This window comes from Canis aureus, chromosome 4 (genome assembly GCF_053574225.1).
Source record: "Canis aureus isolate CA01 chromosome 4, VMU_Caureus_v.1.0, whole genome shotgun sequence".
Classification (NCBI taxonomy): Eukaryota; Metazoa; Chordata; class Mammalia; order Carnivora; family Canidae; genus Canis; species Canis aureus.
The window spans coordinates 84,943,075-84,967,385 of record NC_135614.1 but is presented as its reverse complement, the minus strand read 5'-3'; the positions used below and the strand labels follow the sequence as shown (position 1 = coordinate 84,967,385).

The 24,311-nt window shown below is 36.6% G+C and overlaps 1 protein-coding gene across 3 annotated transcripts in view; it reads right to left on the bottom strand.

The window, feature by feature from the left end:
* The window catches only part of CDH12 (cadherin 12), a 966,147-nt gene that overhangs the window by 39,990 nt on the left and 901,846 nt on the right, over positions 1 to 24,311 (bottom strand). For all 3 annotated transcript variants that reach the window (XM_077896365.1, XM_077896364.1, XM_077896366.1), the window contains 2 exons: positions 16,443 to 16,630; positions 3,435 to 3,688 (listed from right to left, as the gene is read on the bottom strand). In XM_077896365.1, the coding sequence (XP_077752491.1) occupies positions 3,435 to 3,688; positions 16,443 to 16,630 (442 nt within the window). The remainder of the gene's footprint in view (positions 1 to 3,434; positions 3,689 to 16,442; positions 16,631 to 24,311) is intronic.

Genomic DNA, 24,311 nt, shown 5'->3' with positions numbered 1-24,311 from the left:
AGAAAGGCAACACCTAAAATCCTCTGTGCTCTTTCATCTTTCCCCCACCCTCACCCCTGCCAAGCTCTGGAAGCCACCGATCTATTTACTGGCTCCCTAGTTTAACTTCTCCAGAATGTCATATGGTTGGAGTCCTACAGCCTGTAAACACTCCGGATTGGCATCTTTCTCCTATGTAACATACATAGTAACATAAACCTCCATAAATAACATAGATATCTTTTCATGGCTTACTAGGTCATTTCTTTTTATTTATATTTTTTTAAAGATTGTATTTATTTACTCATGAGAGACACAGAGAGAGAGGCAGAGACACAGGCAGAGGGAGAAACAGGCTCCCTGTGGGGAGTCTGATGTGGGACTCGATCCCAGGATCCCTGGATCACGACCTGAGCCAAAAGCAGATGTGCAACCCCTGAGCCCCCAGGCGTCCTTAGGTCACTGTTCTTGAGGTGCTAAATACTGTCTTGCCTGGATGTACCATAGCTTATTTGTCTACTCACCCAACTCACCCAACATCTCAATTCATTGTAACATCATACAGGGTATTTTCGCCACTCTAAAAATCCTCTGTGTGAACAGCACAGGTTGGAACTATGCAGGTCCACTTACACGTGGGTCTTCTTCGATACAGTACAGTATTATAAATTTATTTTATCTTCCTTAGGATTCTCCTCATAACATGTTTATTTCTCTGGCTTACCTTCTTGTAAGACTACAGCATATAGTACATCTATCATAGAAAATACGTGTCCAACGGCTGTTTTCATTATCCATTAGGCTTCTGGTCAACAGTAGGCTCTTAGTAGTAAGATTCGGGGGAGGGTCACATTATATGGGGATTTTCCACTGCAGAGGGCCAGCGCCCCTGACTCCCACACCGTTCAAAGGTCAACCGCATGAGGAGTCATCACTCGTAACGGAATCTTTCTTCCACCTTGCTTCAGTCTTTGCTGAATGCCATTGCACTCTGCTTCTTTGCTGTGGCTCAGTGATGATAAAATAATAATATTAATAAATACCCACTGGGATGGCAGAACAGAGCCCTACATTACTACCTCGCACAGCAGCCCTGTGAAAAGACAGTTAAGCAAAAGAAAACCAAGCAGAGAGCGTACCTGAACATGTCAAGTAATTTCACTTTTTGATGCTTATTTTTCACAACATAGTTTTACTATCATTCTTAAGTGAACAAACATGTTTTCAAACAAACAAAAAAAAAAGGTAATTCATACCCTATGTTTCCTCAACTGACATGATTCAAGCTTATTGTCTACTCCAAGGACATGGAAGTAAGACAGCTTTCATGCCGATTCAAAAGCAGCTCTGTCTTTTGACAACCCCTCCCGGGGATCAATTAGATCCATCTGTGTCTACAGCTTTGGCGAGTCAGGCTGCTATCCATTAGAAGTAAGACTGGGGATGTTACTTTATTCCACATAAAGTAGGTCTTGTTAGACACGAGCTGCTGTGACAGTAATACCACCTCCCTCACCACCCCCAAAAATCAGTCCTGTAGTTCAAGAGTATCTCTAAGACGCAGGCTTCCTTTATTCCTCACACGAGGGTCTTCACTCTAGACATGATGTTATATCTGGAAGTCTGTAACCCTCACCTTACCTTCACCAGGTGGTAGTTTTACTAATAAACTCCCTGAATTATTTTTTTAATGTATTGCATTAAAATCACATTTTATTAATATTTTGACTCTATCATGCTTCTCTCAGTCTTCAAAGTTGAATGCACAGTAAATTAAACAACTTAGCATGTTCTCTAGGTATCGTATTTCACTGTGTTCCAAAATTCTCAGTTATTGAACTATAGAGAGTTTCAATCCATATTTATTTACCTTCTTATTACTTTCTTTACAGCCCTCCATATTTCTTCTGTAACTGTTTATACTCTTGAAATTACCTGTAAATCTACTCACCAGGCATTTTCCACTTTCATGATTATCAGCAGCACACCCAGGGCCTCAAGTATAGGATTGATGAATGATAACGGGTTAATATATAATAACTACCAATGGAGCTGATTTCTTGAGAATGCCCCTACAAAGATTGGTAATAAATATAGTTTTCTGGAATTAAACCGAAAGGATATCATTTTGTAATGTGGACATAGAGACCAACAACTTGAATCCAATGAGTAAATTAGCCAGCCTTCGACCTGACCTGTAGGGATACTCATTAATTGCCTTTTTGCTTCTCTTTCCCAAGACAAATGTGCTTTTTTTAAAGTTCTCTCTTGACCACCGAGATGTTTCAAGAAGGGGATTACCCAGATGGACTTTGGGAGATGGATTCAGGTGAATACAAAGAGCAGACCTTGCATGCTCTCCTGCCCTGTCCTAGGATTTTTCCTATATGCTATGAATATATTGAGGTAACCACTGAATGATTTATTATTTAAATCATTCAGCCTTTTTAAATTGTTATTATTGCCCCATGGCATAAAATCTTATGAGATATGTGTCTATATATTTTCCCTATGTCAAAAATGTCTTTGTATTAAAAGCCTACTTTTCTTTGGTCTGGTTTTGTTTATGAAGGTTCAACCGCACTGCGGTGGAAGATTCAGAACAAATCACATATGTCTCTCTGTCTCTCCCGTTTCAATCAATCTCTCTCTCTCTGTGTGTCTCTCTTTTCAGCCTCATTCCTATATATATGCTGGATGTGGACAGCTAGCACGGAATTTAACCATACAGAAGAAACATAGTTGAATCAATAGCAAGTCTCAAAATATGTGGCAGGATCTGGGGCACCTCCCACCCTATTTAAGTAGTAGTACAAATGGAATGTATGGGTTTGGGGTGGGAAGAAAGACAGAGATTATTTTCTCGACTCTGTTGACAGCTCTGTGGCCTCCCTACACAGTACCCTCATACCCTATATCCTTATATCAATAGGAGCTCTTTGTAAAGTCTGGGCTTTGAGCAATTCCATAATCCGTCTTACCCTAGGACTGGCACTACCTGCTTTTATCAGTGGACACAACTGCCAGTGAAAACAATGAACTGCAAATTCCAAATGGCAAAACCATCTTTATCAAACACTAACTTTTAGTGAGAGAGATTTCGGAGGGATTGAAAAATGTATTACATGTCTACTCTATTTGAGGCCCTGTGAAAGTAGCGTAGTATCATTAATCATGGGAAATCACAGATTGAACACAGATTTAATCACGGATTAAAAAGTTAAGATTGTTTCGCTTGAGCGACACGTCCAACATCACAGCGCTACTAAAGCCGGTCGCAGGGACTGACAGCAGATGTTTTTGGTTAAATCCCATAGCTTTTCATCCAGTATTATCACGCTTTCAAGTCTCCCATCACCAAACTGAATCAATTCATCCAGGTTTGGATAGAGCGTTTTTCGTTTTGTTATTTGCTTTCTCTGACCCACAGAACATAAAACGTTTCCTTTGCTCACCTCACAGCACTGCTGCCCACATCTAGGTCTTGTGCAGTGACAGCACCAATGATGGTCCCAACTGGAGTGTCTTCATAAACCTCCATGGTGTAGAGTGGCTTGCTGAAAACGGGTGGCTCTTCCACGTCCAGCACGCTGATCTTCACTGTGGCTGTGTCTTTAAAAGGTCCGGCTGAGTGAAATCTGTGGTCAAGGTGAAGGTTGGAGGCTTCCACTTTAAAAGTATATGCCTTCTTGGTTTCAAAATCTAATGGCTGAAATGAGGACAAATCAAAAATGAAGAGGTGCACTTACACAGAAGGCGGGGAAGATGGGGCACAGGGTTTCAGAGCATTGGCAAGTTTGTATCAATTTTGTAGGGGTGACAAAATTTTTAATTAGCAGGTAAAGAAACCTTCTCAGAGGGACCCATTCATAGAATAGTCTAGGTAACCTGTCAGGATAATCAGTTGCATGTATTAAAATGGCAGGTAAGCGCACACACGTGCTTACGTAGGGCTTACTCGTTTCATCTGAGCAGTTAAAGCTGCCAAAGAGATTTTAAGGGCAGCATTTTCTAGTCTTATACGATGCTGACATCTAGTGGAATCAAGCTGTGATTAAAACCACGAAATTGAAATTGGAGTTAACACGGTCTACGTTCCAGTTACAAGTTGGGTAAAACAAAATATATATTTTTTTCTTGGTCCTTCTTCTTATTTTGACAATAATATCATTTTTTATTAGACATTTTTGAGTGTTTGGGTCTTTTCAATAAAAAAGAACCATGTCAAGCTTTAAAACATACACAGTAGTAATTATACAAAGTGTTTCCGTCTTTGGCGTTTTCAGCAATGTGTATATAATTAGTAAGCATTGCAACTCATCTCCAGGATATTTTACCAATGTTTTACCTTGAACATATGGGATCAAATGAAAGGAAATTGTGAAACATAGTATTTGGAAGTCATTCATCCATGAAGTCACCGATTCTCTATTATTTTACTACTACTTCTTTTCACTTTTATGCTGACTAGTAGTTTCATGGTCCCAATAACTGAAAATACTATATTCTGGAAATATGGTGCTGCTGTGGTGTTTTATATAAACTATAAGGTCAATGGCCTGACTTCTAATCACCTATGAAAAACTAACACAACACGCAATTAACATTAACAGAGAGATTTTCAGGGACCTTTAAAAGTTTCTGTTTTCTAAATTAATTCCCTCTGGTGTGACTCCAATGACTTGGCTAATTGCTTTGTCAACACATCTGGTTTTTTGCCGCAGCACACTTGGGGGAAATAAAGGAGGCATATTTCTCTCTTAAGGACAAGAGTGTTGTTTTATGCATTTTCTCTGAGGATGAAAAAAGGAAATTAAAAAAAAAAAAAGAAAAAAACACTGTGAGATCCTCTCACTATTCCACAGAGCTTATTAGAGCAAACAGTAATACCTTCTAGATGTGGTGTTTAGGTTTTGTCCATAATAATTTTCATTCAGGGGAAATCTATATGTATTATCCCTGTAATTATTCCCTTATTTTATCTAATTCATCCAATTTTTATTCGTGCTTTTTTATCTGCTTTGGGCTCAATGTTTTTTTTTTACTTTCCATATTTTTAGTTACTTGCCTCGCACCTATTGACCTATTACATCAATATGTTGATTTCTTCCATTTCCATCACTTTCCTGTTAGGAATGTCAATTTATCTTTAAGCCAACAACAGTAAAGAATGACCTGCATGACATGACATGCTTGATATTATAGCTATTGCTTATGTGAACAAAATATAAATAACATCAAGTTTTGGTGAACTATAAATACTCAATGAATGCTAAGCAATATAATTTTCCATCTTAGTGACCCTCTATCATCATCATCATCATCCCCTTTTCTCCTCTCCTCCTTTCTTTTTTTTTGACCCCCATTTTCTCATGTAAGACTATTTTGATTCTATCACCTTGGGTCCTTTTGCCTAGAAACCTAATGGAGCTGCCCTGGCTTATATTTACTCCTTTTTGTGGCCCAAAGTTAACTTCTGTCTTAGACGATAGGAGCTGATACCAATTGCTTCCTTATTCCCTCCCTGGTTTCCCCTAGACATTAACATGCTCCTGCTTATTTTCATGATTGGGAGACTCTTTCTAGACAAAACCTACATTTCATTCACCTCCTTGATCAACATGCCACACCCACCTGACCGACTGATTCCCACTTCAAAGTCCATTTCAGGTCCAGAAACAGAAGGATATCTTTTTCCTCATGTCAGAATATTATCAGGCATAGTCTATGCCTTTTAAGAATTTCTGACATTTCATAGCAGACAAATATTTGGTGGTCAGGGAGTGAGATGAGACTCTGTGCATACAGATTATTTTGAGAGTGGAAACTTGTATTGTGCAGTGATCAAAGAATTGGAAAAAACTCTAAGAGAAATGCCACAATGACATCCTACATGGCCTTACTTCTTGATGATCCTGACCCCTGGGCAATGCCATTTTGTAAAACCGAGTAGCTCAGAAACAGCAAACAGAATCAACACTGACCTCTCTCTAGTTGACTTTATCCAAACCATCTGGTTAACTACCCTCTACATTTGGGGTTTGAGGATGAGGGTGCTGAAGAATAAAACTCATCTAACTTTACAACCAACAAAAACTCTAATATTTGAGATAGGTATAGAACAAACAAGATTATTTTTTATTCCTAGAAAACTAATCATATTCTATGACAGAATTCCATTATCGTGAAGTTGAGCTAATTTAGCTCTTGCACAATAAATAGAAACCTTTATAACATTGCTTGGGGCCCATTGGATTTCGTGAACCTTTCCAGAAAAGTAAGAAAATGATTGATTAAAAAGAATTTAATTGAGTCCCTAAGGCTGTTTCAAGAAAGGAAAGTTAGTAAGACCAAAATTTCCAAGGAACAATTGGCATTATAGGGAGCAGTATGGTAAAAACAAACAAACAAACAAACAAAAAAAAAAACACAAAAAACAACAACAACAAAAAATCAGTGACTATGGAGAAGCAAAATATAGTATATTTCATTGCTTTTCAGGGTATAAAGGAGGAATTGGGTAAACATCACCTATTTGCATATTTATTTTTAGACACTTTCTCTGCTTTTACTTTGCTAAGATCCAGCTCATGGAAAACTACATACAATATTAAATGGTAAATGCATTTTTTTTTCATTTCAAGGAGGAATATGCGATTGTGGCATAAAATGCAAAACAATGGCTCCCTTGGATTTTTCAGGATTTTAACATGGGTCCAGATAACGTTTTGTGGAAATGTAGCTGTAGATCTATTTGGAGGAATTAGCAAAACAGCAGCTTTCATAGAATTCCAAGATGTCCCCAAGATTTCTGCCTCTTATAATACCCTTCCCTTGACTCTGTGAGCTGCATGTGAATGGCCTCAGATATCACCCCAGGAATTCAAGTTTGATGGAAAAACAAAATATGCAAATATAACAAAGGGCCCTCATGACTTGAAGTTGAGTGAACCAAAAGGGAAATTTGAGTTGAGGGGTCAGACCTAATTATGTGAGTCATTAAAAAAAAAAAAAAAAAAGAAAAAAGAAATTCAGATAAATTGTTCCTGGCCTTGAAGAAGTAAAATTGGGAGTGTGGGATCCCCCTGGCAAGTGCATAAGGGGCACGTTCAGGAGCTGACGCTGAAACATGGCCAATGACTAGCAAGAAACACAGGCCTCAGGCAGAGAGACACCAAGAAATGAACTCTGCCAACAATTCCCCTGAGCTTGGAAAACATCTCAAAGCTTCAAATCAGATCGCACCCCAGCCTACACCTGGATCTCAGCCTGAGAGAGCTGAGATTTCAACAGAGGATGCCATCATGGTGGTCTCTTACCCACAATAGCGGTGCTTTCATTGCTCTTGACTTTCTACTCTGCTCTATTGCTTCAATTTTTATGACTAAGCTGCATCTGTATTATTTCACCAACAGAGGGAAGTCATCACTCAATGGAATGTATCCTTTAGTGATAAGACTCTACTTTCTCAATCAGATCATAGTTCCTCCTGGTCAATGGAAGGGAAAATTTTCAATCAGTCCAAATGAGGGCTGTACCCTTCTCCAAAACAGGGTAGATGCTCTTCAAGACAAGCAGAAAACAGATTTGTACCAGGCTGAACTGTGATGAAAAGACAAGAGCAATAAGATCTCGTAAAGAGAGCTCGTTATGCCAGGGTGCACCACAAAGATAAGACTTTCAGATCAAGCATCATTTTAAAGGAAAATTAAGTTTCCCAAAACTGAGTTTTATGATCATCATGGTAACCAGTTTATTTGTTACTAGCATTTTCCGTTCCATAAGAAATTATTCTAAAATTCTACCACAACTCAGGTTACATAGTAAATCATCCATAGGTGATATCTGCACCAACTTCTTTGATTTATTCAAATTGATTTAGAACCAGAGTGATTGAGTCAAATGTTTGGAGTTGAGGACATAGTGGTTAATGAGTTAAATTAAGTTCATTTTATCATGAACCTTCCGTTGTAGAGAGGGAGAGCCAGAACAACAACCAAAAAGTAAATACATAATTTTCAGTTAGTGTTAAGATTTAGGGGAGAAATGGGATAATGGACAGGAGGGAACATAGTTACATAGGGCCAATAGGAAGTGCATTTCTAAGGATGTAATACTAGGAACTGAGATGAGAAGAACCAGGTATGGTGAAGTCAGAAGGAAACTAGCCTGATGGAAGGTGAGCAAGGGCAAAAGTCCAGATGCATTTCATTCCTCCTTTCAATAAATATTCCTTGACATCCCACCATGTTCTAGACATCATTACCGAGGATAATGATGCTGAACCAAGCAGATAAAATCACCACCTGCACGGAGCTTCTAGGCCTTGATGGACAAGACTATGAGAAATAAGCAAAATATGTAGCATGGTAGTTGACAATGAATGCTATGGAAAAATGTAAACCATGGGAGACGGATGTATGTTTTGTGGGTTGGGGGTAGATGGGCAAGTTTGTGTGTATCCTAAAACCACTGAGGAAAGAATTCAACTCCACAGCTTACTAAAAAGTAGTGAAGTTTGAGGGATAAAAGTTGTTACACTATTAGGTGAGAACGCCCCAACAACAAAGGGGAAAAAAAAATCAAACATGGCCCTATTTAAAAGCTGAATTTTAGGTTTCAGCAAATTTCAACAGCATCTTAGTTTTACAATTAAAAACAAAAAATCTTTAAAAAGCTACAGAATGACCAGACCAAAAAAAAAAAAAAAAAAAAGCATTTCCTAAATAAAATTATTAAAGAAACATACATTTCATAAAAGCTACTTCTAAATAAATTTGTGACAGAACTATTTATTAGAAACGCGTTTAATTTTTCCATGCATCAGTCACACTCCAGGTTTTTGTAGCACTACAAATTTTTGATAGTTTTAACGAATTAACTTAAGAATCACGGGCATTATTAGTTCTATGCCCATATTTTAGTGACAATATTTTTTGGAACAAATTCAGTAACTAATTCAGTGACAATTTAGTAAGACAAAACAAAACAGAAAAAGAATATTGAAGGAAGTTCTAGTGCTTCTAGTTGAGGTTCTCAGGTAATATATTCCCTAAAAATGAAAGATTACATTAAACCTTATAAATGCTGAAGCAAAATACGTGCTCTGTATGCACTCACAGAATAAACCATGATTATCTAGGGAGGCCAATTATCTCTTGAGCTGCCTCAAATAACCAATCTCACATTTCACTTCTAACCTACATGGTTCCTTACAATAGTTAATACGCCTTTCAAACATGTACAATAATTTACTGCAAGCTGTGTGATTTTGAAAAAGTTATCTTTCTTTTCTGTTTCTTAGCTGCCATTTGTATATCATTTATAAAATACGTTAAACTCTGCATAGTACTGAGAACCAAAAAATAATAATAATAATGATGCATCATAAATTAAACCAGTAAGCTAACATATTTGTTCTTTAGTCAACAAAAAATTACACTCCCTGTATATTTCAAGCATTTCCTTTGTCATGACCACGCAAATATAGATGTGATAAAGTGTCTTTAGGCAGCTAAAATGTAGTAGACATAATCGGTGTCTTAAACTGTGAGTGCCTCATGTCTCATAGGTGTTTTAGCAGAAATGCTGACATTTGGGAAGAAAGTAAGAAGTGATCAACTTGGCCTCATGGAAGGGACTCATGGAAGTCTTTGGCGTAAGGTTTGGGGAAAAGTTTTTAAAAAGGAGGGAATCAATTAAGATGCTCATGTAGGGCTGTGTCTTTCTATGCAAAAGGATGAATAGCCTGTTTGGTTATTCAAATTATTCAAATTATTAACCAAATAGCCTATTTGGTTATTGCAATTAGAAATTGCAGTGAATTTGCTACAGATGGAAGGTAGCTTGTGTGTGTGCAGGAGATGATAACAAAAAATACACTATTTGCTCTGTCTCTTACTAATGATGGAAGCAAACAAACAAACAAAAGGATTTAAGCACAAAAATAAGTTAATAGAGTGAGATTTGATCATTACTCATAGCAGAGAGGCTGAGTTAAATAAAGACAAGGGTGACACTCTGAGAACAGCCACTGCAGTCGTAGAAGGAATAACCATGGGGGTGCACGTCAACCCAGGAGGAGGAGAGGAAGGAGATTTTAACCCATGTTCTGGAGAAATCAGGGGCCAGGCTTCATGTCTTATTGGGCAAGAGGAGGCTGATGGCAATGGAAGCAGCACAAGAAAGAGCCGAGATCTGGGGGTTAAGACCCTGGGAAGGAGTTGGAGCCTTATCTAGGCGGGAGGAGAGCTGACCAGGAGCCCTTTCGTTGGGAGAAGAGGTGGGATTTGGTCGTTCAGAGCTTGAGCAGACCATAGGACACACAGCTTTAGGTGACGGCGAGGCAGCAAAGCAATCTACCTTGGTGATTTCAGCATGGGAGCCCCTTTAGGGTTTGGGAGACTGGTGAGCGGAGTTAGGTAAGATGTGGAAAGGAGGTGATGACAGGTGTGGACAGAGCCCGGGACGTAGAACTTACAGAATCAAAGGACACCACTTTCTCATCTCCCAGCACACGCATGCGGGCCGGCCAGCTGAACAGAGGGTGTTCTAAACTCAGTACACGAAGGTGTATGTTTGGCTACATAAAGCAAGTTATTGCAAAGGTGTTTTATTTTGAGTTATTCAAAAACTAACCACACGATGGTGCTCTGCTACCAAATCATTGGGTGCAAACGCCTTTCCTTGCCATTCGGCTGCAAAAAGAAAGAGGTTTACTAACAGGGCCTCAGTAAAATACGAATTGTTCCCTGGGACCTATTTACTAAAAAATCCTGGAGAATAAAGCCCTTTATTTATTTCTTTTTTAAAGGAAAAAAAAAAGGAACTCTGCTTTGGAAATAGTATGATTATAGTTACATTTATTCGGGATGAAATAATATTTCCAAGTAACATCAAATAGTAAGAATTCTTTTTCATTTAAATCAAGAAGCCTCATTTATCTAAAAATAAAGAAATCCCTTCATCATTCCTTACACTTACATTATCTTTACTTACGAGTTAGCAACAGACATTTTGGTAGAAATGGTAGAGAACTGTTAGAAAAATTATGCAAGATAATAAAATTGTCCTTTTGCACAACTTATTCACCCCCCACGATTTTAATTGCTTTGATTTCTAAAGAGTGACAAGAAAAATCCAGTGCTTCTACAGATGTATTTCTATTTTCAATCCTTGAATATTTTTAACTCATGTCATTTTATATTTATACCAAATAAGTAAGTATATAATAAATACATATTTATTCTCAGTTATCCAGTAGGAAAAAAAAAAAAAACTACTGAGTAAAATGTATTCAACTAACCTTTTCAATTAGGAATGAAATTACCGAGGGACACCTAGGAGGCTGAGCCGGTTAAGCACCCACCTCTTGATTTTGGCTCATGTCGTGATCTCAGAATTGTGAGGTTGAGCCCCGGGTTGGACTCCACACTGGTCATGAGCCTGCTTACAATTCTCTTTCTCCCTCTCCCCCTTCCCGTGCTGTCTCTCTCTCTCTCTCTTTCTCTAAATGAATGAAATAGGAACATAATGCATCTGAAATTCAGCAATTTTATTTATTTATTATTTTTTATTTATTTATTTATTTATTTATTTATTTATTATTATTATTTTTTTTTATTTATCTGTTTGTTTGTTTATGAAGGAGGAAGAGAAAAAGAACAAGAGCAGTGGGGGAGGACCAGAGAGAAAAAGGGAGGGAGAAGATGAAATCTTAAGCAGGCTGCATGCCCACCTCGGAGCCCATCTCTGGGCACCATCTCACCCCCCTCAGATCATGACCTGAGTCAAAACCAAGAGTCGGAGGCTTAACTGACTGAGCCACCCAGGACGTCCCTTATACTCTCATTTTAAATGTATCTCATCTCCCAATTTTTAGATGGGATGAAAAATTTAAAAAAGTTGTTATTCTGATGTTACTGTTTTTGATGCCATAACATGTAAGAACAAATAGGATCCTTTAATAGGATCCTTTCTATTCCTTTAAATTTTGCTCAATGCAATAGGATGTAAGTAGAGAGTAGTTTTGTGTGTGTGTGTGTGTGTGTTTTATCTTTTACCAAAATAGCTTGCGCCTTGAGAAGATTTATCAAGTTTCATGACGCTACTCTGAATTCAAAGTGACACAGTGAAATAACATCCTGTCATAGTGCTCATAAACTGAATCCAAGCTGATGTTAAAAAATAAATTAATAAGAATGCTTTTTATTTTTTTTTCATTCTTCTCAGCTCATATAAACCTGGCCATCGCTTTTATCCACTTTGACCCTCCTCAGAAAGAGAGAGGGGAAATAATATAGGGAGGGCAGATGAAGATTTTGGAGACAGAGCAATAATGAGAATATGTGCTTCAGAGGACTTTTAAGTATTTTCATGGATTATTAAATAAATTAAGCAAAGAAAAACTCTGAAAACAAGGAGCACCATATGCTAATGTTAGCCAAACAATGGAAGTAACTGACATTTAACAAATAATGACATATTCAAGGGAGAATATATGTTTTTGGACTTTCTGAACGCATTAACAACATAATTCCTATGTGACTTTGTTTTACATTTAAAGGCTTTTTTGCAATTTTATGCTGAGATATTGAAGGGAAAGTTTTCAAAACACTAATTAAAAGATCATCCTGGAATTGAAACACTCCTATGGATGTTTACATATTTAATTACACATTTAATTCTTCCAGGAATCCTAAAGTTAAGTGCAAGGTAAACTTTCCCGAGAACTTATAGGATATATGCAGAAATAATTCTATAATACAGTCTCTACCACCCCCCCCGAGTAAAATAATAATAATAATAATAAAATAAAATAAAAAACCCTCTAAAGAATTACAGTCATTTAAATTAATTTTGAGTTTTTCATGGGTTTTATGCAACAGAATACTTCTCTAATTGTTTTATTTTTATGAAATCACACCACCATGTTTACTCACGTCATCTATCTACACATATTTGTTCACCCACACAAAATATAATATATGTGGCAGCTAGGTAGGTAGGTAGGTGTGTGGGTAGATAGGTGATAGGTGATTTTAGAATTCTGTTATGGAAGTGTTCTCATGGAGTATTTTTCTTTTGTAAAGATTTAATAGATGTCCTCCGCAAATTGCAGTTTTCTTTCCCACCAGAGCTGTAGGTTAACAGATAGGGATCGCCTCTGGTGGTTCCTCACTGAGAGATTAAAACAAATTACAGCGCCAAGAACAAATCCATTCAAACGCTCGGGTAACTCGCCAGATGATCAGAATATTTATGAGAATATGTTCTCGCTGTTCCTTTACAATCTAGCCAGAGTCTCACCATTTCTCGCAACCTTGATTACTACGGAAGTCATGGGCCATGGCTCCATCAACAGTTTCTGGGATCAGTTCCATAGCCTTTTAACTAGTCTATTTCTCTCCTCGTTTCCTAGTCCTTAGTCTCCTCAGGAAACCACCTCAGCCCTGTTTCATGGTGGTAAAGGCCACTTAGATCCACAGTCACCCCAGGCTTCTTGCACCAGGATCTAATTCAAGCCCTTGGCCTGGCCTTCAAGGCTCTCCAAGCAGGGCCCTTTCTCTGCATCTTTGACCCATCTCTGGCGAGGGAGCCTTTCATTGGCTGCACTTAGCCCACTGGCCTCCTTGCAGCAACTGCCCCATCTTTGCAGACCATGCATCACTCAGAACCACTACATGGTTCCTTTCTTGCTTCCTTCAGGCCTCTGCTGAAATTCCCCGCTGCCAGAGAAGCCTTCCTTGAACATCCCCACCACGAGAGCCACCACCTCCCCGCACTTGTCTCCCTACACTGTGCTTTACATTTCTCAAGCTTGAATTTATCACTGCTCACAGTGCTTTTGGACTTAACAGCTGTCTTCCCCCAACTGAGTGGAGGCTGCTTGAGTAGAGGGAATGGATCTGTCTGGTTTACTGCTCTATTCCCAGAATCCAGAGTGGGCTCTTGGATTTAGTGGCTTCCCCATCAATACCTGTTGAATGAAGGAGTGAAGGTTAGTTATGGACACTGAACTTTATTTAGTTAACAAACTTTATGTCAGCGACGTGGACAATTATTCATCCAGTACAAGAAGAAAATGTATTTTTTATACTGGGAGATGTATTTTTCAGACCGCTCTTCTCCATTAGGTAAATCAGTTTTACTCATGTCATGTCATCATTTCACAGATCTCAATTTTAATCTAGTTAACTAGAAGGAAAATCCTCAAAAAGTTAAATAAAGTAAATGCAGCAAAAACAAACGATGACTGTTTTAGTGAATCTTTCATTAGCTAAAAAGGGAAAAGTCTTGTCTTTACAACTATAGTTAAGATGTATAGTAAATGAATACTTACAAAAAGTTGATTTATGTGACTAAATCACTACTCTCTTTTTTAAATCATTACTTTCAAATATTAAGTCATTTGATATAAAGACTACAGTTGGCATACCATTCCGTTTTTATATGTGTTAAAAAATAAGTAAGAAAGCCACACATTTTCCCAGATTGACACTTACATACTAATTATTTATTGGAAGAGATGATAAATGTGTGCAAATAAAAATGCAAATATAAAACATGCAAATATAAAATATAGTTATAACTATAAGTATACATACATATATATAATTCTTAAAATAGTGTATACGCCATATTGACTCTTCTGTATCTCTATTTTACTTTGTAAATTTACTTAATTTCATACTTAAATTTTATGAACTGTTGATAAAATATTTTCTCTTATTTTTCTTATTACTAAGAGAATTCGTATTTGCTCCATTAAATTAACATTTGTAAGTCATTTAAGTATAGTTATCTTTTAAGAAAAAATAAGTGATAAGATTTTATTGACTTGCTACTGAATAGAAAAGAGAAAAAAGGGCAAAACAAGAACTAACAATAAAGAAGTAAAGTTGATAAGAATATGACACATACATTTCAAAATGGACTTTGAAAATTCAACACAAAAGTATATTTGCTGAATGAGATCACGTGTTTATTTTTTTATTTTTATTTTTTTAAAGATTTTATTTATTTATATATGAGAGACCAGAGAGAGAGAGGCAGAGACACAGGCAGAGGGAGAAGCAGGCTCCATGCAAAGGGCCCGACATGGGACTTGATCCCGGGTCTCCAGGATCACACCCTGAGCTGAAGGTGGCACTAAACCGCTGAGCCCCCAGGGCAGCCCGAGATCACGTGTTTAAAGTAATTTCTAGAAAAGGTAAAAATTATGTGCAATAGTGGAAAAAAAAGGTGATAAATAATCCAAATGAAAAATGTGTTCTTTTTCAGTGTTATTGTTATAGCCATATATATAATTTCTTTCTTCCAATTCAGAGTTCCTGAGCAAATATGCAAACAGCAGCCCAATTAATGGGAGTGACTGTAAAAATGCTTCTTGTAGGCCAAAATTATCACAATCATTAAACGCGTATGACACACTGCAGTTTGGGCTACATAGAATGTTCCCTGTAGAAGGAGAGGGGACAGCGGTTCTAAATTAACTGAGTTTCACTCTTGCCTGCGCTCCATTATTGAAAATGCCTATAATTTGCTCCCCTGTTATGGAAACAATCGACAGGCCTCGAATATAATTGTAATTTTTCTGTTTCTCACAGTTGTCTCCTTTTTCTTCATGCCACTACCCAACAAGAGACAGACTATAACTCCTCAAATATTTTGAGTTGTGCTCTTCCCTTCTGCAATTCTCTTCTTTTACCAGTCCATTTACCACTGTCCTTCCCTCCTTCCCTCTCTTTCTCCTTCTCTCTTGTCTCATTCCCTCTCCTCTCATCCTCTTTTTCTTGCCCTCCTCCTCCTCCCACTCCTCCTCCCACTCCTCTTCCTCCTCCTCCTCCTCCTCCTCCTCCTCCTCCTCCTCCTCCTCCTCCTCCTCCTCCTTCTTCTTCTTCTTCTTCTTCTTCTTCTTCTTCTTCTTCTTCTTCTTTCTTCTCTCTCATCAATCCTCTCTAAAACCCCCTCAAGACCAACATTACTCTTGCTCATCTCTCGCTTTCCTCAGTAGTAAGGGTCGTGGACATAGAGAATCTTCCCCTATGATATAAACTCTCACCAAGTGTGTGAATTCGATATTTATTTTCTCAAAAAAGTCATGAGAGGGGCAAGACCAAGCTTGGTGGGGTTTACTTCTACATCTTATTTTTCAGTTAGCCTTTTCTGTTTCAGTTTGTAAGAATAAAAAAAAAATTAAATTATAATTAAATTCTGGAAAAAAAATTAATAATGTAATCAAATTAATAGACCTGTTTTAAAAACAAACAAACAAGCATGTATTTATTGAATTGAAGAATACAAGTGCCTGAGGAAGTGAATACTTGGGAGTCACTTTGTCTTTTTTTATTTAAAATACTGTTAGTTGAAGGAAATTAAAATTTTTCTCATTTTCAGCTTTCAGTCATTGTGTTCCCCAATTAATACTGGGTAGTCAACTGTCCAAAACCTCATCTATGTACCTTTTTCAATTTGATGACTCCTTCTTGTGTGTCCTCATCAGTGACGATGTCAAACAAATTTCCCCCGTCTCCTGGAACAATATTGTATTCAATTTCTGCATTTTGTCCAAAATCAGGATCCACGGCTCTTATTCTTCCAATGGCTGAGCCAATAGGAGAAGACTCGGGAACTTTCAGATGGAAGATACCTGACAAGAAATGTATAATTCATGTCGACAGTGGAGTTAGTAAAGTGTATAGTAAGATTACTAGGCTTGAAAAATATACTATATATGAAGTAAATCAATTTAGAACATAATAGTGCAAAGTCAAAAAGGAATTTACGTCAAGTTAAGAATTATGATGAAGAGTAATAACTTCACTTCTCACTCCAATAGGTCCTGTTCTAGACTTTTAATTGGAGATTATAAATAGTAAAGTGTGTCAAATTTAAACTACTTTGAGGAAGTATTTTAGATACTAACAGCCTCAAATTGTACCTAATATCAAATGGAGGGACAGGAAAATCTATTTAATTAATTGGTAACAATAACATAGAATTCAAGATACAAGACAGAGACAAAATAAAGATGATTGACAGATATTTATGGAAAATTACAGTTATATTTCCTAATATACAGATATATTATATATTTTCCTTATATATATATATATCCCATACATAGATAGACAGTATTTACCCAGTAAGTATAAACCATTAAGCTAAAAACAGCCTATGAAACAATTGTGTTTGGTTAAAACTTTTAACCTGTAATAGATCTAAGTATTTTATACTATTGACTAATATTCAACTTCTTTTTAGTGTTTAGTAGATTTTTCCTGAGTATCCTATACGGTACTTTTACACACATTTAAAATTAACATATAAAAGTTTTTCCCATTAAAAAAAAAAAAAAAAAGAAATAAGGAATGCTTATTTTATACCACCAGGTGGAGTACCTATATTACTATGATTTTGATACTGAGTCAGAAAAACCTAGAAAAAATCCTATCTATGTAAAATATACTAGACTCCAGAAAATTTATAATATCCTTTAAAAATGAAAATATATACATCTATTAAAGAGTCTTAGAAATTTTGAGTAGAATAATATGAAAAAATAGATAAGCTATCTTACTGATCTGCCATCAAAATAAATACTAATTGATTAAATGGCAGTCTGTTTAAGTCAAAATAAGGATAGGAGGAGTATGGGAGGAAATAAAACTGTGAAGGCAAAACGAAATTTCGAAAATACAAAGTTTAAATTTTGATATCTGATTTCCAGTCTTAATTTCTGTTAATGTATTTTGGATTGTACTTTCCCACAGTTAGAGCAACTAGGGTAATTAATTCGTTTAAAATTTCTGGTTACATTACATAAATTAAATTAGGAAGGCCTTTAATATGATTCTTGAACTGTAAAGTTCATTCATCAAACTATATAACGATATTTCAGCGATTGGCTTCAAGGAACATGAAGAAAAGATAACCACGCCTTGTGGAGATTTTGTCAAATATTTTCCTATTTACTCCGAATTATTTTATAAGTCTTGTAGTTCTTTCACGGTCTCAAAATGTGGTCATTTCATCAGCCCCAGTAGCAGTTAAACCTTGTCATATATCGCTCATGTCCACCCCCCGTAAAAGATATCTACCACTTGCTCATATAATGTTAAAATCACCCTTATTTACATTCAATGGACATGACCTCATTGAGACATCTATTTAACCTAAAAAGAGCTAAATACCCACCTAAATTTGCTTGATTCCCTGTAAAGGAGAAAGTACACGTTTACAGTGATCCAAAATAGTTGTTGGTTAATTTGATAATTAATTAACAGCATATTTGCCTTGAAAGGGGAAAATGTCAAATATTTCTAAAAGAACATATTTAAAAGTCTAATAAGTAGATAGATAGATGATAGATAGATAGATAGATAGATAGATAGATAGATGATAGAAAAATCAGAACACAGGCAAATAATAATAATAGCTGTAATAATGGAGTGTTACATATAGACATCACAAAAGAATTCTGGTTAAAGAAGTTACATAAACTGATCAAGCTAGCAACTTTTCACAGGTTAGGATGATGTTTTATAAGATTTCATTCCCTGAACACATCACATAGTGGCTTGTCATAGAGAGATAGATGCTTAAAGTTGGCAGGATTTAAAGTTGGGTTTGGGCTTGAAGCAACCAGAGCAGAGGAGGAATAAAATCATAGGTCAAGGGCAGCCCGGGAGGCTCAGAGGTTTAGCACCTGCCTTCAGCCCAAGGAGTAATCCTGGGGTCCTGGGATCGAGTCCCACATCAGGTTCCCTGCATGGAGCCTGCTTCTCCCTCTGCCTGTGTCTCTGCTCCCCCCCCACCCCGTCTCTCATGAATAAATAAATAAAATCTAAAAAAAAAAAAAAGAAAAGAAAACGTAGGTCAAAACGTATACACATTATCTACCAGAAAGGGATAGACAAATACCCAAGTGGAATTTGTCTGAGTTCCAATAGCCATGACTGCATAAGCAGAACCTAAGGTGACGTTTGCAGTCTACTTTCTAGAGAGTGTGAGTTTCACAACAGCCATATCAAACCGTCTTCTGATTAAAGCACTTCTGAGACACTAGCAAATATCATGGTGCCTGAATTCTTGTTTGGCATGGCAAGAAATTACGCAACCTTCATTTAAGGCTATCCTGAACTTCTCACACTTGTTATTCTTCATTTCCCTTTTTTCATTCTCTCTTAATGCCTATTAAGTAGAAGTATCACCTGTCAGATCCATGTCGACACCCTTTGCCTCTTGTCCTGTGACTGTAACAAAAGAAATTGAACAAACGCCAAAAGCCTTGAATCTGTACTAGAATTAGCCATATTCCAAGGTCATGGTACATCAATAGGTGTTAAGAAAGGCCTTAAATTTTTTCTCCCTGATAAAATAGAGTAACAGAGGTCTATGTTGAATAATGTACTGCACATCCTCCTCTAACAGGATATTGAGTTAGGAAATTTAAGATGAAAAAAATTATCAAAGACACAGCTGGCAGACAGATTTGAAAGAGATAGGCATCTGCCTCGTGTAATGGATTTCAAATTTCAAACACGGCCAGCAGTGCAAGGTGGCGATGGTGGTGAGGACTTAGATGGGGAAGGGTTGGATGGAATCTTTGGGAAATCGTGGACATCCAACTGGAAGGGCTTGCACTATTTCTGCTTACTCTCTACTTGCTCCGTTCATTGGGTGTCGATTGAGATTACACATTCACTTTATTAGTTAGATTTTCATTTGAACAATTAGAAATCCAATTAAGAGAATTTAAAGGATCGAGGGAAATCATCTAGCCTGGCATCATCATCAGGAGATTATGGTTAGTGAAAGTCGAAACCATGGCCAGAATTGAGACCCTCCAATATGAGAAGAATCTTTAAATCTGAAAGGTAATCTGAAGGACATCAGATAATGCAGACTACAAATGAGAGTTCCCCTTTTCAGGACAATAGGCCGAGACAGGAGTTTTGTGTTTTATAAAAGAACGTTTTATGAAGCCAATAACAATAAACATGAAGATAGCTATTGCTTGTAGTACGATGTCAATATAAGTTAAATAACCATTTTTTAAAAAGTTCTCAGCGTACGGTATGCCCACAAATTTTATAATGATCTAACAGTGTTGGAAAACTTGTGATAAATGGAAATAATGCCATTCTTCAAAAAAGACTGACTCAATAGATTCACCAAGATGCCCCACCAAAATTAAGATATAATAGCCATGAAACAGTGATTCACCACTTACATCTTTTCTGTGTATTGCGGTTTTAGTGTACATAAAACACAGATATACAGAGCACTGCGTTTTCTGTTCTTTATATCGCAGGCACATTTTACTAAGGCGGAAGACACATTCATTAAGACAAGCATTTCTAAATCAAATATTGTAGTGAGTAATAAAGTCTACAGACTATGGAACAAGTCAGAGAAACGTTGCATTAGTCATGTCATTTTTTTTAAGGCTCTGTCGGTTTATTTCCAGTGACTTGACATTTTATCATTTCTAGAAACTCGACAGCAATAAAGCTGGGGTCATTCAGATTAATTCAAAACTGAAGCAATCTTCAGCGGTGCCAACGTTGGATGGCTTATGATGTACTATGTAATTACGGTGCCAACATCTACGGGCCCAACTCTTGATGCATATGAAACATCTTAATGGCACTACCTGTACGACACAGATTAAGAAATAAAACAGGTGACAAGAAACTGCTCAGAGTCAATAAGAATATATACTTACATACTTATCAAATATACATGCTGTGCTTAGAAGAAAAAAAAAGTTCCCATGGAAAAGGCGAAAATTGCATGCAGTGAACTAAGTGGAATGACAGTGATCGGATTCTAAATCTTACAGATAAGGCTCCCTATTAGCTCCAAAGGTAAAAGTATCTATTACTTATTGGCCACATGGGTCTCCTCTCAGGAAGCATGTTGTTTTTAAAAAAATATACTTCGATTAGGACCCACACCAGGTTTGTGTGTGTGTCAGCTGGCATTCACTGATATCTAAGGACAAAGGATATATAACATTTTTTTCCTTTTTTTCCTTGAAAAATTTCCAAGTGCTGATGGAAATACCAAGAGAGATATAATTATTTAACAAAGCATAAGTTAATATGCTATAATCTACTGAGAAATAAAAATTAAAGGGCCTGAAAATGATATTAAGTGAATGAATTATATAATCCTATAACATCATTCAGTAATAGGAATGGCAAGTAAAATGATAGAACAATCCATTCCAGTAGGTTGAAATACATTCTATTTTAGGTTTATTATAATAACTAATGCCACTCAAAACAACGTATAAGAAGTCAACATTCAATAAAAATAAAAATAAAACAAACAAACAAAAAAAGAAGTCAACATTCAACTACACACAGAACTGAGTGTGCCCTAGATGAGGAGTAATGAATTCAGGTGTGAATGTGTATTTGAGTAGAGTAGGATACCAAAAATATTGGAAGGTTTAAGTGGACATTATTTCAAATTGATAAGAATGTTAAAGATTTTTAGGAACATGAAAACATAATATTTGAGACCATGTATATAGATAATCGCTTGAAATGCTACATTTATGCTTAAACTTTAGAAAATAAGGTGTATTACCATTAAGTTTTTGATTCGGTGATTCAACTCAAACATTCAAACATTCAAATAGTGATCGCACATGTGTGTGTATGTAATTTACCATCTAATCACATAAAAATAAAATGTTGTGGGACCCCTGGGTGGCTCCGTCAGTGAAGCATCTGCTTTCGGCTCAGGTCATGATCCCAGGGTCCTGGGATGGAGCCCCACATCGGGCTCCCTGCTCAGAGGGGAGTCTGCTTCTCCCTCTGCCCCACCCACCACCCCCCAGCACACACACACACACTCTCTCTCAAATAAATAAATAAAATCTCTAAAAAGTAAAATAAAATAAAATGTTGCTTTATCAAGATTTTATTGTTTTAGTTTCTTAAGCAAATATAATAATAGGACACAAAATTATTTCACTCTATCTAAAGAAAATAAAAAAGAAATGGAAGCAAATAATATGTCTGTATGAGTAAAAAGGAGCTTTCTATAAATTATTATCCTGTTATAGCCTCTTCTTAGCTCTGTGACCTGAGACAAAATATTTAATCTTTTTTCCTGATCTGTAAAATTGGAATGATGATGATGATGAGGATGAGGATAATGATGGTGTCACTTATATAATAATTCATGAAGCTCCTAACTAATATCTATTATTACTGGCTGCTTTTCAAATAGTAATTCTGTAGATAATCTCCATATCTGTCTTATACTCTGTTCCTGTAGGAATGGCAGTCGTCAACAGGAAACTGCCAACAGAGGTATGGAGATAAAAGAAAGGGAGGTGGTCGAAAAGTTCTGAAAAGCTATTTTCATTTTAGCTGAAACATTTTCCCCATATCTTTAAACTGAAGGATTCAAGAATAAAAATATCTGGGTGGTTGAAGAACATTTTATGCCTTCTATTTCCTCAAAAGCCTGAAGCTATATTTTCAATACGTCCAAATTAAAGTAATAGAAATACAGTCCACAAGGAAAATCCATCCTGATAACAAAGTTGGATTCAGACTAGAGTTTACTCAAGCATCTAAGCATAGAGTGAATGGAATCTCTCAGTAATGACAGGCACCTCCAGTCCTGCTCATTCTTGGGGTGGGCCTAGGAGGAACCCATTGTTGGAAGTGGCCAGTACTTGGAAGCAGGAACTTTACTGTGTTGGCCAGATTACTGCATCTTTTTACAACTTTTATAATTGCTTAGGTTAGACTTCAACCTAACTATGTCCATGAACATGAAATGCCATATACACAATATCCAAGATATTGATGGATTTATAAATTTTATAAAATTCTATAAATTCTATATAATAATAGAAATATTCTTTTCTCAGAGATAGGAGAAATCCGTCCCTCTAAACGTTCTAGTTCTGGGTAGCTATACACAATACAAAAATTTAGGGCTGGATAACGGATTGTCCTTTTCAAATTTCCTTTGGGTAGTAGATTAGTTGTTAAGTCTTCCAATAACTCAGATGATTGATATGTGATTCAACTGCAGATTTTAGTCACTTCTTCCATGGAATGATAAAGAAAACAAACAAACAAAAACTATATTTATGCGGATGGCATTTATTACACAGTGAGGGAGGTTGGTATTAACTAAACAGTCACACGAATGAAGTAGAATTGCTAAGTAACACCAGGCAAGTTACACAATTCTATCTACTTTTTATGGCAGTTAAGCTGAGAATCTGAATTGAGTCAACTGGATGATGTTGGGTCTGTGAAATCAGTTGGTGGGAAACATTCCAAATAGTATAAATAATATGACAAAGCCAAACATTATCATAATCTTCAGCCTTCCTATTTTGTTTATTCAATTACTACTACTATGCTACTTTGGTAACATAAATATATATTAATAGAGAGACAGTAAATATCAACTTTAGTATCAAATATAAATAACTTTAATGTTAGTTAATGTCACTGTATTGATCTTTTTACATCCAGTAATTCATTATCATTGTGCTGTTGCTTTTTTTTTTCTTTCCTCATCCAACAAAACACATTATGTCAAAAAAAAAAAAACAAAACACATTATGTCCTTTCACTATCATATTAACCGATGGCTTATATGTCTTGCTCATGCTATTGTGGCAATGTGGTAAAACTCAACCCTTGATAATGACAATTGCCCTCTTTCCCAAGCAGGTGCAATTGACTGAGGAAAACCCAAGAGAAGCAGCTAGATAGCACTGTGAATTTTGATTACTAACCTCAAATGCACTTTTAAGATTAGCTGCAAAGCATACAAATTTGCAAAGGTAACTTATTATTATTTGCTAGGAACTCTGTTTTAAACTAATTTATTTTCCACAAATCTCTGCTTTACTTTTTTTTATTACAGGTCATCCTCAACTTACAGTGGGGTTGGGTCCCAATAAACCCATTGTAGGGTGAGAATAGTTTAAGTTGAAAATACACCTAACCTACCAGACATCATAGTTTAGCCTCGCCTACCTTAAACATCCTCAGAACACCCACCTTACATTACATCTAACAGAAGGTCTGTTTTATAATGAAGTGTCGACCATCTCACATAATTTGCTGAACACTGTTTTGAAGGTGAAAAGAAAAATCAGAATGGTTGAAAATGCAGCAGTTGCTTATCCCCGTGATCTCACGGCTGACTGGGAGCTGTGGCTCACTGCCTCTCCTCAGCGTCATGAGGCAACATCATACCACGTACAGTGAGCCTGGGAAAAGATCAAATTTCGAACTACAATTTCTACTGAATAGGAGTTGCCGTTACCACTGTAA